Here is a 17,282-nt window from a genome sequence, read left to right as displayed (position 1 = left end):
AATCTTCAATAATGTTTCAAGCGGAGAATTCCTTTGTCTGTAGAAATGCAATGGAACGCAAGCTAACCTTCACGTGAACGCGCGTGGTCAGCTCATGGCACTCTGCCAAACCTCTGACTCATTCAGCTCCCATTCCCCCCTCCTTCACAGTAGAAGCATCAAACAAGGTTCTAAAGACTGTTGACATCTAGTGGAAGCCTTGGGAAGTGCAATATGACCCCATTTCCACTGTGTCTTGGATAGGCAAAGAGTTGAAAAACTACAAACCTCAGATTTCCTACTTCCTGGTTGGATTTTTTCTAAGGTTTTTGCCTGCCATATGAGTTCTGTTATACTCACAGACATCATTCAAACAGTTTTAGAAACTTCAGAGTGTTGTCTATCCAAATCTACTAATTATATGCATATTCTAGCTTTTAGGACTGAGTAGCAGGCAGTTTACTCTGGGCACCTTTTTTTTTCTGCCCCCCTGTCCCAAAGAAGTTAACTGCCTTGCTCAAGGGTAAACGGCAGATTTATTTCACCTTGCCGGCTCGGGGATTCGAACCAGCGACCTTTCGGTTATTGGCCCAACGCTCTTAACTGCTAGGTTGCCTAGCGTGTGTATAGATTGGGTAGATGTCTTATTGCCCAGTTTCTCAGCACTCAGAATGTTAGTTTTTAGGCACCTCTCTCTCTCTGTCTGCTGCTCCCTCAGTCTGTTCAGATTTCACAGGAGTGCTCATTGGGATGTCAGTGTCACTCACGCCCCTCTATCCAGTGTACTCCCCTCTTTACCCTCCCCATCTCCCCTCTCTTTCTGAATGCGTATCAGCGTGTGGGAGAGAACATGTCAAATTGGATGTTTCAATGGCTATTCAGCTGACTTTTCACTGCATAACCCCTCCCCCACCACGATAGAGGTGTTGGTGAATCACCACAGGTTTCTGATTAGGGTGGATGTTGTGGATAGGCCTGACAGGTGTTTTTGTGTGGGGGATGTAATACTCCACAATCCCTCTCCCTTCTCTCTCATTCACCCTCCCTCCTTTTCTCCTGTCTCCCTTCGGCTCTCCTCTCTCGCTATTTTGTCTGCCCTCTTTCCTCCTCTCCTTCAGCTGTGTGTCTGTGATGATGAATGTGTTGAATAGTAGTGGTGCCAACCAGGTGCAGGCATCTCTCTCTGCTATTAGATCAGCGCCCTGATGACTCTCTAGTCCTATCAGGAGATTTGGGTCAGTGTTTATACTCAGGCAGGCACAGGGAAACCCCAGGCAGGCAAGGGCCCAAACTTCCCCATCCAAAATTGCCAAACTCTCTATCTAAAGCCAGCCCTGGTTGGTACGGGACAACCAATGGAAAACCCTTAATGGAGTGTTTCTCCTAGATCACTTCATCAAAATGAGATGATTGATTTAAAATGGGGTTCTCATTCTCTATTTGGAATCATTCTATTCATAAAGCCATCTCTCTGTCTGTGTTTTGAAGTATCCAGTGTTTCATACCCTCACCATGGAGTGGCAAAGGACCTCTTCAACACCGTGTTAATGAGGGCTATCTTATACACACACACTCTCGCTCTCACACAGTTGAGAGCTGCATCAATTCCCTTGCTTCTCCTCCTCTACCCCTTTCCCCACTCATTACTGTGGCAGGTTTGGGTTTGTAGGTCAGGTAATAACCCTGGTGTGTTCTCTGTGGACACACAGCTCCTCCTGGTTCAGTGGGGAGGTGGAGACTAGAGGATCTCAGTGCTCTGGCTGTGGTGGTAGAGTCATGGTGCTGATGCTCAACACCACCTGGAAACTACACAATGGGGTCAGCTGACTCCTATAACAAAAGCACAGCATGGAACTGTTGAAATGGCACTGAAATATGTTCCAGTGTTGAATGGTGCAATTCAAGCCAGCCATGTGACCTGAACATTCAATCAGATGTGGATGTTTGTTTTCCACCTAAATGCAAATGTGCAGTTACATAACAACCACCAGTGTCTTGACCCTGTGACCTCCTCGCCCCAAAGGGCATACAGCAGCTCTACACTGTGATTTACAGCCTACGCATTGGTCCATTATAAGGATTATTCTCTGGAGGCCAGACTGACTAGACTAATGGCTATTTACGACCGTTAGGTTGCGTTATCGGTCAAGTTGTGTTATCGGTCAGGATTGTATCAGGAATGTTATCCGTTAGGTGGGTCAGTTTTTTTACTGTTTCAGATAAGAACCTGGACATTTGACTGTGTGTCGTCAACCCCTCCCTTGGACTGCTTGAATTGGCAGAAAGTCATGATATAAGAGGTTTTATTACTAAAAGGATGGAATTCAGCCTGTAGGAATGGAGGAGCGATGGAGGTGTAGTTCCTATGGCGTACACATCGCCAAACACACCAAGACACAACCTCAGGAGACTGAAAAGATTTGTCATGGGTCCTCAGATCCTCAAAAGGTTCTACAGCTGCACCATCGAGAGCATCCTGACGGGTTGCATCACTGCCTGGTATGGCAACTGCTTGGCCTCCGACCGCAAGGCACTACAGAGGGTAGTGTGTACGGCCCAGTACATCACTGGTGCCAAGCTTCCTGCCATCCAGGACCTCTATACCAGTTGGTGTCAGAGGAAGGACCTAAAGATTGTCAGACTCCAGCCACCCTAGTCATAGACGGTTCTCTTTGCTACCGCACGGAAAGCGGTACCGGAGCGCCAAGTCTAGGTCCAAGAGGCTTCTAAACAGCTTCTACCCTCAAGCCATAAGACTCCTGAACATCTAATCAAATGGCTACCCAGACTATTTGCATTGCCCCCGCCCTACGCTGCTGCTACTCTGTTATTATCTATGCATAGTCACTTTAATAACTCTATCTACATGTACATATTACCTCGACTAACCGGTGCCCCACACATTGACTCTGTACCGGTACCCCCTGCAAATAGCCTCCACATTGACTCTGTACCAGTACCCCTTGTATATAGCCTCCACATTGACTATGTACATGTACCCCCTGTATATAGCCTCCACATTGACTCTGTATCGGTACCCCCTGTATATAGCCTCCACATTGACTCTGTACCGGTACCCCCTGTATATAGCCTCCACATTGACTCTGTACCAGTACCCCCTGTATATAGCCTCCACATTGACTCTGTATCGGTACCCCCTGTATATAGCCTCCACATTGACTCTGTACCGGTACCCCCTGTATATAGCCTCCACATTGACTCTGTACCGGTACCCCCTGTATATAGCCTCCACATTGACTCTGTACCGGTACCCCCTGTATATAGCCTCCACATTGACTCTGTACCGGTACCCCCTGTATATAGCCTCCACATTGACTCTGTATCGGTACCCCCTGTATATAGCCTCCACATTGACTCTGTACCGGTATCCCCTGTATATAGCCTCTACATTGACTCTGTACCGGTACCCCCTGTATATAGTCTCCACATTGACTATGTACATGTACCCCCTGTATATAGCCTCCACATTGACTCTGTATCGGTACCCCCTGTATATAGCCTCCACATTGACTCTGTATCGGTACCCCCTGTATATAGCCTCCACATTGACTCTGTACCGGTACCCCCTGTATATAGCCTCCACATTGACTCTGTACCGGTACCCCCTGTATATAGCCTCCACATTGACTCTGTACCGGTACCCCCTGTATATAGCCTCCACATTGACTCTGTACCGGTACCCCCTGTATATAGCCTCCACATTGACTCTGTACCGGTACCCCCTGTATATAGCCTCCACATTGACTCTGTACCGGTACCCCCTGTATATAGCCTCCACATTGACTCTGTACCGGTACCCCCTGTATATAGCCTCCACATTGACTCTGTACCGGTACCCCCTGTATATAGCCTCCACATTGACTCTGTTTATTTTTTATTTTTTATTTCACCTTTATTTAACCAGGTAGGCTAGTTGAGAACAAGTTCTCATTTGCAACTGCGACCTGGCCAAGATAAAGCATAGCAGTGTGAACAGACAACAACACAGAGTTACACATGGAGTAAACAATAAACAAGTCAATAACATGGTAGAAAAAAAAGAGAATCTATATACAATCTATATACAATGTGTGCAAAAGGCATGAGGTAGGCAATAAATCGAGTAATTACAATTTAGCAGAGATACTGGTGTGCAAAAGAGCAGAAAAGTAAATAAATAAAAGCAGTATGGGGGGTGAGGTAGGTAAATTGGGTGGGTAGTTTACAGATGGACTATGTACAGCTGCAGCGATCGGTTAGCTGCTCGGATAGCAGATTTTTAAAGTTGTTGAGGGAGATAAAAGTCTCCAACTTCAGAGATTTTTGCAATTCGTTCCAGTCGCAGGCAGCAGAGAACTGGAAGGAAAGGCGTCCAAATGAGGTTTTGGCTTTAGGGATGATCAGTGAGATACACCTGCTGGAGCGCGTGCTACGGGTGGGTGTAGCCATCGTGACCAGTGAACTGAGATAAGGCGGCACTTTACCTAGCATAGCCTTGTAGATGACCTGGAGCCAGTGGGTCTGACGACGAACATGTAGCGAGGGCCAGCCGACTAGGGCATACAGGTCGCAGTGGTGGGTCGTATAAGGTGCTTTAGTAGCAAAACGGATGGCACTGTGATAAACTGCATCCAGTTTGCTGAGTAGAGTATTGGAAGCTATTTTGTAGATGACATCGCCGAAGTCGAGGATCGGTAGGATAGTCAGTTTTACTAGGGTAAGTTTGGCGGCGTGAGTGAAGGAGGCTTTGTTGCGGAATAGAAAGCCGACTCTAGATTTGATTTTGGATTGGAGATGTTTGATATGAGTCTGGAAGGAGAGTTTGCAGTCTAGCCAGACACCTAGGTACTTATAGATGTCCACATATTCTAGGTCGGAACCGTCCAGGGTGGTGATGCTAGTCGGGCGTGCAGGTGCAGGCAGCGAACGGTTGAAAAGCATGCATTTGGTTTTACTAGCGTTTAAGAGCAGTTGGAGGCCACGGAAGGAGTGTTGTATGGCATTGAAGCTCGTTTGGAGGTTAGATAGCACAGTGTCCAAGGAAGGGCCGGAAGTATACAGAATGGTGTCGTCTGCATAGAGGTGGATCAGGGAATCGCCCGCAGCAAGAGCAACATCATTGATATATACAGAGAAAAGAGTCGGCCCGAGAATTGAACCCTGTGGTACCCCCATAGAGACTGCCAGAGGACCGGACAACATGCCGGTACCCTGTACCGGTACCCCCTGTATATAGCCTCCACATTGACTCTGTATCGGTACCCCCTGTATATAGCCTCCACATTGACTCTGTACCGGTATCCCCTGTATATAGCCTCTACATTGACTCTGTACCGTTACCCCCTGTATATAGCCTCCACATTGACTCTGTACCGGTACCCCCTGTATATAGCCTCCACATTGACTCTGTACCGGTACCCCCTGTATGTAGCCTCCACATTGACTCTGTACCGGTACCCCCTGTATATAGCCTCCACATTGACTCTGTACCGGTACCCCCTGTATATAGCCTCCACATTGACTCTGTACCGGTACCCCCTGTATATAGCCTCCACATTGACTCTGTACCGGTACCCCCTGTATATAGCCTCCACATTGACTCTGTACCGGTACCCCCTGTATATAGCCTCCACATTGACTCTGTACCGGTACACCCTGTATATAGCCTCCACATTGACTCTGTACCGGTACCCCCTGTATATAGCCTCCACATTGACTCTGTACCGGTACCCCCTGTATATAGCCTCCACATTGACTCTGTATCGGTACCCCCTGTATATAGCCTCCACATTGACTCTGTACCGGTACCCCCTGTATATAGCCTCCACATTGACTCTGTATCGGTACCCCCTGTATATAGCCTCCACATTGACTCTGTACCGGTACCCCCTGTATATAGCCTCCACATTGACTCTGTACCGGTACCCCCTGTATATAGCCTCCACATTGACTCTGTACCGGTACCCCCTGTATATAGCCTCCACATTGACTCTGTATCGGTACCCCCTGTATATAGCCTCCACATTGACTCTGTACCGGTACCCCCTGTATATAGCCTCCACATTGACTCTGTACCGGTACCCCCTGTATATAGCCTCCACATTGACTCTGTACCGGTACCCCTGTATATAGCCTCCACATTGACTCTGTATCGGTACCCCCTGTATATAGCCTCCACATTGACTCTGTACCAGTACCCCCTGTATATAGCCTCCACATTGACTCTGTATTGGTACCCCCTGTATATAGCCTCCACATTGACTCTGTATCGGTACCCCCTGTATATAGCCTCCACATTGACTCTGTATCGGTACCCCCTGTATATAGCCTCCACATTGACTCTGTATCGGTACCCCCTGTATATAGCCTCCACATTGACTCTGTACCGGTACCCCCTGTATATAGCCTCCACATTGACTCTGTACCGGTACCCCCTGTATATAGCCTCCACATTGACTCTGTACCGGTACCCTCTGTATATAGCCTCCACATTGACTCTGTACCGGTACCCCCTGTATATAGCCTCCACATTGACTCTGTACCAGTACCCCCTGTATATAGCCTCCACATTGACTCTGTATCGGTACCCCCTGTATATAGCCTCCACATTGACTCTGTATCGGTACCCCCTGTATATAGCCTCCACATTGACTCTGTACCGGTACCCCCTGTATATAGTCTCGCTATTGTTATTTTACTGCTGCTCTTAATTATTTGTGACTTTTATTTCTTATTTTTGTAGATATTTTTATTAACTGCATTGTTGGTTAAGGGCTTGTAAGTAATCATTTCACTAAGGTCTACACCTGTTGTATTATGCGCATGTGACAAATACAATTTGATTTTATTTGCTTCACTTGGTGCTCTCTGACTTCATTAAATTTTGACCTCCTTTGAAGTTGAACACAGTGTAATAACCATGGCGGGTTGTCTGTAAGTGGCTCGGCATAGGGACATCAAACACACTTCTAATGTATTGAACCCACAACAGCAACATTAAACTAAATGTAGTTTGTCTCTGGACACTGCAGTAGGAGCTGGCCTGATTACAGTGGGATAGTAACTTTGGCTGCTGCATCTTTCCGACTGGGGATAGAGTGTCACTAAAGCTTGGCCTTCTATTGTTCTGCTTCCTCCTGCCCATCCTGTGCTGTTTTAACTCCTAGGGCCATGGGACAAAGAGAACCCCACACACACACACACACACCACACACCACACACCACACACCACACACACACACACACACACACTGTGCAGTCCCCTATCTCAGATGGATGGTAAATGCATCCTGTATGAATTCCCTTTTTCACCCTCTGTGCTATTTTTAGCTGCCTGCTGATTTAAATTGGAGTCTGCTGAGGAAATCAAATCAGGCTCCATCTGTTGTCGTTGGGGAACTAGGGAAAGAGCAGCAAGATGGATAGATAGTCTCTGGTCTTGTCTGTCCAGTCTCCCTGTTGGTTTGTATTGGGTAGCCCTCTCTGGCAGCTCAGTTAGCAGTCTACACTGTGGGCCTGTGTTGGTACAGTGTTAGAAAGGTTCTTATCTGTGTTGTTTTAGGAGCTCTCGCCAGTCACAAATGACCTTTATTATCTGTGGTTGACAGAAAACACAGACGTCAGCGCCTCGCGTACCCCAGGCAGTCACTCCATTCTCTGTTTTCTTTTTCCATTTCCCATCTTTCTTTCTCTCGTTCTCTAACTCTCTTTGTTTGCTCGTCCTCCCCTCCCTGGTTGACTTTTGAACGGAAATGAGCACAGCTTTAAGCTGTCTATAGAAATGAGCCTAGAGTAGAAAATACCAACCTGACTTGCCAGATTTATAACTTTTCCTGTCTCTAATAAATTTGACTCTAGTAGTAACATGCTCATATGCTACATCATTTAACCCTCCCTCCCTCCCTCCCTCCCTCCCTCCCTCCCTCCCTCCCTCCCTCCCTCCCTCCCTCCCTCCCTCCCTCCCTCCCTCCCTCCCTCCCTCCCTCCCTCCCAGGATGACAACTGGGGTGAGACCACCACGGCCGTCACGGGGACGTCGGAACACAGCCTGTCCCAGGAGGACATTGTCCGGATCACCAAGGACCTGGAGGACAGCGTGGGCCTGGACTGCCGGCGCTACTTTAGCCTGACCCTGGCTGTGGTTCTGGGCCTGCTGGTCTTCCTCACTCCCCTGGCCTTCCTGGCTCTCCCCCACCTCCTCTGGCCTGACAAGCTCCTGGTGTGCGGCACGGCCTGCGAGGGCCTCTTTATTTCCGTGGCGTTTAAGCTGTTGATACTGCTGTTGGCCGTGTGGGCGCTGTTCTTCCGGGCTCCGCGCGCCAGCCTGCCCCGGGTGTTTGTGTTCAGAGCGCTGCTGGCCGTGCTGGTGCTGCTGTTCGTCGTGTCCTACTGGCTGTTCTATGGCGTAAGGATACTGGACTCCCAGGTACAGCAGGGAGAGAGAGAGACTTACACTCACAGTGTTTGTAATGCATCTAATTACTGGCCACCACATCTGCCTCTTCAAGTATTCAGTTTGTTTGTCATTGCTTTCATCTATGTAAATCTCTTGTCATGAATGTGTGTATACCACAGGAGGATGGTGGCACCTTAATTGGGGAGGTACGGGCTCGTGGTAATGATTGGAGCGGAATAAGTGGAATGTTATAAAACACATGGTTTCTATGTGTCTGATGCCATTCCATTCGCTCTGTTCCAGCCATTATTATGAGCCGTCCTCCCCTCTGCAGCCTCCACTGGTGTGTACCTACAGTCGTGGCCAAAAGTTTTGAGAATGACACAGATATTAATTTTCACAAAGTTTGCTGCTTCAGTGTCTTTAGATATTTTTGTCAGATGTTACTATGGAATACTGAAGTATAATTACAAGCATTTCATAATGGTCAAAGGCTTTTATTGACAATTACATGAAGTTGATGCAAAGAGTCAATATTTGCAGTGTTGACCCTTCTTTTTCAAGACCTCTGCAATCCGCCCTGGCATGCTGTCAATTAACTTCTGGGCCACATCATGACTGATGGAAGCCCATTCTTGCATAATCAATGCTTGGAGTTTGTCAGAATTTGTGGGTTTTTGTTTGTCCACCTGCCTCTTGAGGATTGACCACAAGTTCTCAATGGGATTAAGGTCTGGGGAGTTTCCTGGCCATGGACCCAAAATATCAATGTTTTGTTCCCCGAGCCACTTAGTTATCACTTTTGCCTTATGGCAATGTGCTCCATCATGCTGGAAAAGGCATTGTTCGTCACCAAACTGTTCCTGGATGGTTGGGAGAAGTTTCTCTCGGAGGATGTGTTGGTACCATTCGTTTATTCATGGCTGTGTTCTCAGGCAAAATTGTGAGTGAGCCCACTCCCTTGGCTGAGAAGCAACCCCACACATGAATGGTCTCAGGATGCTTTACTGTTGACATGACACAGGACTGATGGTAGCGTTCACCTTGTCTTCTCCGGACAAGCTTTTTTACAGATGCCCCAAACAATCGGGAAAGGGGATTCATCAGAGAAAATTACTTTACCCCAGTCCTCAGCAGTCCAATCCCTGTACCGTTTGCAGAATATCAGTCTGTCCCTGATGTTTTTCCTGGAGAGAAGTGGCTTCTTTGCTGCCCTTCTTGACACCAGGCCATCCTCCAAAAGTCTTCGCCTCACTGTGCGTGCAGATGCACTCACACCTGCCTGCTGCCATTCCTGAGCAAGCTCTGTACTGGTGGTGCCCCGATCCCACAGCTGAATCAACTTTAGGAGGCGGTCCTGGCGCCAGCTGGACTTTCTTGGGTGCCCTGAAGCCTTCTTCACAACAATTGAACCGCTCTCCTTGAAGTTCTTGATGATCCAATAATGGTTGATTATCCTTGCCTGTGAAGCCCTTTTTGTGCAAACTAATGATGACGGCATGTGTTTCCTTGCAGGTAACCATGTTTGACAGAGGAAGAACAATGATTTCAAGCACCACCCTCCTTTTGAAGCTTCCAGTCTTTTATTCGAACTCAATCAGCATGACACAGTGAACTCCAGCCTTGTCCTCGTCAACACTCACACCTGTGTTAACGAGAGAATCACTGACATGTCAGCTGGTCATTTTGTGGCAGGGCTGAAATGCAGTGGAAATGTTTTTGGGGATTCAGTTCATTTGCATGGCAAAGAGGGACGTTGCAATTCATCTGATCACTTTTCATAACATTCTGGAGTATATGCAAATTGCCATCATACAAACTGAGGCAGCAGACTTTGTGAAAATTAATATTTGTGTCATTCTCAAAACCTTTGGCCACGACTTTAGGTAGTGTATTGACACTAACAGCTGCTGGGTTGTCTGTTGTTGCCAGGATGAGAACTACCAGGGCATCGTGCAGTACGCTGTATCTCTAGTAGACGCTCTGCTCTTCATCCACTACCTGGCCATCGTTCTGCTGGAGCTCAGGCAGCTGCAGCCCGCCTTCTCTGTCTGCGTCACGCGCTCCACCGACGGAGAGACACGCCACTACAACCTGGGCCAGCTCAGGTGAGATGCGGAGGGAGAGGGCGGGTGAGCGAGAGGGGGAAGGGAGACTGATGGGGGGAGGGAGAATGGAGAGGGGGAGGATGCGAGAGGAGAAAAGTCCTTGAAAGTAAGACTGGACAACTCAGTGGGTAGAGCAGGCTGAGAAGGAGAGAGCAGAGAAAATAAAGTAAGAGGAGAGTGTGTGTGTGTGTGTGTGTGTAATATGAGTAATAGAAGTAATAAGCCAGAGAGAACAGCTCAGACTAGAAGAACCTGGTCTGTAATGACTGTCCTGTTGATGTGCCGTCTGACTGTACCAGGAAGAGGTTTTACCTCATGACGAGTTGCTGAAAGATATAGTAAGACTGTCAAAATCCGCTCTCTCTCTCGCTCTATCATATCCCCTTTTGTGAGGGCCTCAAACATAACATATGTTGGTATTATGCCGGGGCCCTCTGGTTCACCTTTGTCTACCTCAGTACAGTGACAGATGATGGACATGTAAAGTGCTTTAGCCTCTGCTTCACTAGTGTTGTTCGAGGCTGCCCTGGGGCTGTTGTCGCTCATAACGTGCCTTGCTATTTTCCTCAGCTGGCCAACACAGCAGCACTCTCTCTGTCTGTATGCACTTGTAAACAAACAGCTAATTAGTGCTCCCTACAGGCCACACTGAGCATCTGGTCAGAGAAGATTCATACCATACACACTCATACCATACACACTCATAATACACACACACTTTTGTACACACACACACACACACAGATTCTCAGGTTCCAGTGGAGACTGGGTTGTTTCCAGCCGTTTTCCCTAGTACATAATCACATATATAGATATAACATATATGTATATATAGATACACAGAGATATATATAGTATATAGAGATATATACACATGAGATAGAGTAGAGATATATATAGAGATATATATACACAGAGATATATAGATAGAGATATATAGAGGAGATACACAGATTATTATATTCTACTATATGATCTACTATATCTATTCTATATATCTCTCACCACATTCTATATATAGATATATATATATATATAACTCATATATATCGTATATATATATATATAGTATATAACACATCTACTCTATCTATCATTTATCATACTATATCTCACTATTCTATAATATCTCTACCACTCTCCACTATATTATATATATATATACATAACACATATATATATATATATATATACTACACCTACTAGTATTATTATATACATATGTACACATCATATATATATATATATTACATATATATATCATATATATTATAGATATATATCATATACCTACTATATATATTATATATATTATAATGACACTATCATTATATAATACATATACATATATAACATATACCATATACCATATATATACATATAAATACATATATATATAATACTATACATATACATATATATTAGTATATATATGATACTAATTACATATACATATACACATATACTATATACATATTACATATACCATATATATACACATTACTAATTATTGGACAACACTATATATACCATATTCACATATATATTACACATATGATATACACAATTATATACACATATATAATACCATATATATACACATATATATACAGCATATAGACATGATATAATATTATATATAAAATATATAATATAATATATATATACTACTATATATCCAATATTGATATATACAGACACATAGATATATATATATACACATATATATATATATATATATATATACACATATATATTATATTAATATATCACTATATAATATATCAACATAATATAATGATATATCCATATATATATTATTACACACTATTATATTAACACATATATATATACCAATACATATATATATACCATAATATATACACAATATAATACACTTATAACACATATATATACACATTAATATACCATATATATGACACATATATATATATATATAACAAACATATAGTATATATATATATACGACATATATATATATATACTATATATATATACACATACACACTATATACACATATACACACTATATACATATACACTATATATACACATATATATACACATATACACATATACACTATATATACACATATATATATCACATATATATACACATATATATATATATATATATACACATATATATATATAATATACCCTATATATATATTATATAACACATATATATATAGATATATATATACACATATATATATATATATATATATATATACACATATATATATATATAATATAATTACACTATATATATTATACATATATACTATATACAATATAGATATATATATATATAATATATAGATATATATATAGATATATACATATATACACATATATATATCTATATATATATATATATATATATATATATATATATATATATATTATATACATATATATATATATATATATATATATATATATATTATACATATACTATATATATAATACATTATAATATATATACACATATATATACACTATATATATATATATATATATTATATACATATATATATATATATATATATACTACATATATATATATATATATACACATTATATATATATATATATACACATTATATATATATATATATATATACTACATATTATATATATATATATATATATACACATAATATACACATATATACCATATATATATATATATACACATTATATTGATATATATACATATATGATATATATACATATATATACATATATATATGAGATTATATATACATATATATACATAGTTATAACATATATATACATATATATACATATATATACATATATATACATAATATACCATATATATACATATATATACATATATACATATATACATATATATATATACATATATATATACATAATATATACATATATATATCATATATATATACTATATATATATTGACATATATATATACATATTATATCTACATATATATATATACATATATATATATATACTAAATATATATATACATATATACATAATATATACTATATATATATATACATATATACTATATATACATATATATACATATATACATATATATACATATATATACTATAATTACAATATATACATATATATATATATATATATATATATATATACACGATATATATATATATATGATATATATATTACTATATACACATATATATATATATACACTAATATATATATACATATAATACATACACATATATATATACATATATATACATATATATATATACATATATATATACTTACATATACATACATATAATTTAATATATTTATATGAAATATTAATATTTATATTTTATTTTTATTATATTATTCACTATCTCCATTATTTTATTGATTTTACTTTGTGTTACTTTTAGCCATCATTTTATCTGTTATACCCCAAACCCCCCCTTGAACACAACATATCCCTGCTGCCTAGGCTCTGTCAAATAAAACCAAATAACCTCACAGCGCTGCTGGGAGAGAGGCGCTGAGGTAGAGAGAGAGACTACTTCCTATTGCTGCTGCAGCATGGACGTCATGTCCCGGCACAACATGCCATGTCTTGCCTCTCAAGGACGGCAATATTTCACCAGTTGAGACTTTACATATGTGTTCTGTTCTTGTGCTTTAGCAATCTATTATGTAGCAACCGAGTATGGCCTGAACCCATCTCTAAGCCATTGGCTATGCAGACATGTAGTCAAGTGATCAATGTACCAGTGCTGATTAGCCAGATACACAATACCAATTCATTCAGCGTGTGTACCCATTCTGTTTACGTGCCTTTACACAGGTCCAGGTTGACCGTTGGGGTTTTGATCTAGAAATGCCAGGTCTGATTTTCTGCTGCAGCTTATTGTAGCCTACTGATCCAATCTAGTCCTGTCAGTATGCTGCTGAGACACAGTCAGGCCCCAGTTCCTCTGCGTTGTAACTGCATTGAGCCCACTAACAGAGCAGCAGCAGATGCAAGCAGCTTTTCACAGGCCTACAGAAGCACAGGGTCATTCATGCACAGGGTCATTCAAATAGGAAGCATGTGCTTCCTATTTCCCCCTGGGGCGCCAGGCAGCACACTGAGGCTACTGTCCCCCTCTGTAGACAGACACAGTCCTCTCTTCTAACCCATCCTCTTTATTCCCCTATTGATACGACACCACACCACGAGAAAGATTTACTGCTGTGTACCATTCCACATGTAAGAGTGAGTAGGAGAGAGAGAGAGAGAGAGAGAGAGCGAGGAGACGTAGATAGAAACAGTCATGGGACGTCCTAACAGCAGTGACAGTGTGGGGGAGGTGAGAGAGGTATGCAACTTTACACACCCAGTGCTGACGCAGGGGAAATGTCAGGCTAAGTGACAGGACATTATGGACATATCCTCTCCCTCATTCCAGTGCAGTATATATATATACACATACATACATACATACATACATACATACATACATACATACATACATACATACCACAGTGCCCTCAAAGTATTCAGAAGCCTTGACTTTTTCCACATTTTGTTGTGTTGCAGCCTGAATTTAAAATGGATACTATTTAGATTGTGTGCCACTGATCTACACACAACACCCCAATGTCAAATTGGAATTGTTTTTCTAAATGTTTACAAAATTAGATTTTTTTATGATTACTCCATATCTGTACCACGCATACAATTATCTGTAAGGTCCCTACAATACAAAAATATATCTTTGATCATGGTGAAGTTATTAATTATGCTATGGATGGTGTGTCAATACACCCTGTCACTACAAAGATACAGACGTCCTTCCTAACTCAGTTGCCGTAGAGGAAGGAAACTGCTCAGGGATTTCACCATGAGGCTAATAGTGACTTTAAAACAGTTACAGAGTTTAATGGCTGTGATAGGAGAAAACTGAGGATGGATCAACAACATTGTAGTTACTCCACAATACTAACCTAAATGACAGAGTGAAAAGAAGGAAGTCTGTACAGAATAAAAAATATTCCAAAACATGCATCCTGTTTCCAATAAGGCACTAAAGTAATACTGCATAAAATATGGCAAAGAATTTTACTTTTTGTCCTGAATATGAAGCGTTTTGTTTGGGGAAAATCCAACTGAAAACATCACTCACTGATTACCACTTCATATTTTCAAGCATGGTGACGGCTGCATCATGTTATGGATATGATTGTCATCAGCAAGGACTAGGGAGTCTTTTTTAGGATAAAAAGAAACAGAATAGAGCTAAACACAGACAAAATCCTAGAGGAAAACCTGGTTCAGTCTGCTTTCCAATAGACACTGGGAGACAAATTCACCTTTCAGCAAGACAATAACCTAAATCTCAAGGCCAAATATACACTGGAGTTGCATTGAATGTTCCTGAGTGGCTTTGTTACAGTTTTGACATAAATCTACTTGAAAATCTATGGCGAGACCTGAAAATGGCTGTCTAGCAACGATCCTCAACCAACTTGACAGAGCTTGAAGAATTTCAAAAATAATAAAAACGGGCAAATATTGTACAATCAAGGTGTGGAAAGCTCTTAGACTTACCCAGAAACACTCACAGCTGTAATCGCTGCCAAAGGTATTGACTCAGGGGGTGAATACTTATGTAATCAAGATAGGGTTTTTATTTTTAATTCATCTTAAAAAAAATAAAAAATAAAAATGTTTTCCACTTTGACACTTTGTATCTTGTATAGATTAAAAAATAAAATAAGACAATTAAATCCCAAATGTAACAAAAAAAAGTGGAAAAAGTCAAGGTGTGTGAACACTTTCTGAAGGCACTATTATATACTGTATATAAATATATATATATCCCATATGACTGATACAGAGAAAACGACCACGGCAGGATGAAGGGTGTTAGTGGATGTGAACATACGGAGGAGGCAGGTGGGTTCACAAACCCACAACTACGATGTCAAATACATGGATGTATAAACATATTGCTGGCATGGTACACAGACAGACAGAGACACACCACTGGCATGGCACACAGACAGACAGAGACACACCACTGGCATGGCACACAGACAGACAGACAGACACGGCTGGTATGGTATACTTAGACACATTCTGACATTGCCAAAACAAAGGCACACTGTAAAACAACTTTGTCTAGTTTTAAATCCACTTAAAGCTATAATTCATTTATACATACTGTATGGAGACGTTTCGTCAGACACACGCAGTTGTGCATTAGCACAAAACAAGTACAAACTACTAAACCAACTTCCTAAAGTTAACTACACTACATACACCCATTGTGATGAAGGCAGCACTTTGAGCAGTCAGGGTCTCTGGTGCTCGGTACTTTGATCAATTATTAAACTACAGCAGAAAGAGGAGACAAACAAATAAAGCCCAAACACTGGCCTAGATATGAGCCTGACTGTGCCTCGGTTGCCTGTGGCTCTTCTCTACCGTAAGTAGCGACTTGTAATGGTAGACCACACTGGAAATAGGGGACAATTAATGAGGAGAATAGCAGGATTCTTGCGGAGGTGATTCTCTGGTAATGTTGGTGTTAGGATCTTGAGCATTTCCTCAGGCTTCTTCTGCCCTGAGATTGGCATCAAAGAACGGCCAGGTCAGAGTCAGACAGAAGAACAGGCCTCCTGGCCAGGTTCATTGTTCTGATATCCCATCAGACACTTGTCAGACAGCCTGCCTGCCAGACACACAGAGGAATGTCCTCACCAGTTGCCTGGGAATGGAGGAGGACATGGCCATGGGAAG

The 17,282-nt window shown here is 41.4% G+C and overlaps 1 protein-coding gene across 2 annotated transcripts in view; it reads left to right on the top strand.

Annotated features, from left to right (window-relative positions):
- The window catches only part of LOC120033345 (vang-like protein 1), a 66,063-nt gene that overhangs the window by 32,204 nt on the left and 16,577 nt on the right, over positions 1-17,282 (top strand). For both annotated transcript variants that reach the window (XM_038979641.1, XM_038979640.1), the window contains exons 4-5: positions 7,973-8,404; positions 10,307-10,482. In XM_038979641.1, coding sequence (XP_038835569.1) covers positions 7,973-8,404; positions 10,307-10,482 — 608 coding nt within the window. The remainder of the gene's footprint in view (positions 1-7,972; positions 8,405-10,306; positions 10,483-17,282) is intronic.

The sequence above is a fragment of the Salvelinus namaycush genome, chromosome 40 (assembly GCF_016432855.1).
Source record: "Salvelinus namaycush isolate Seneca chromosome 40, SaNama_1.0, whole genome shotgun sequence".
In the NCBI taxonomy this organism is placed as follows: Eukaryota; Metazoa; Chordata; class Actinopteri; order Salmoniformes; family Salmonidae; genus Salvelinus; species Salvelinus namaycush.
Note: the sequence above shows the minus strand (reverse complement) of the source record. Positions and strands in the feature narration are given on the sequence as shown.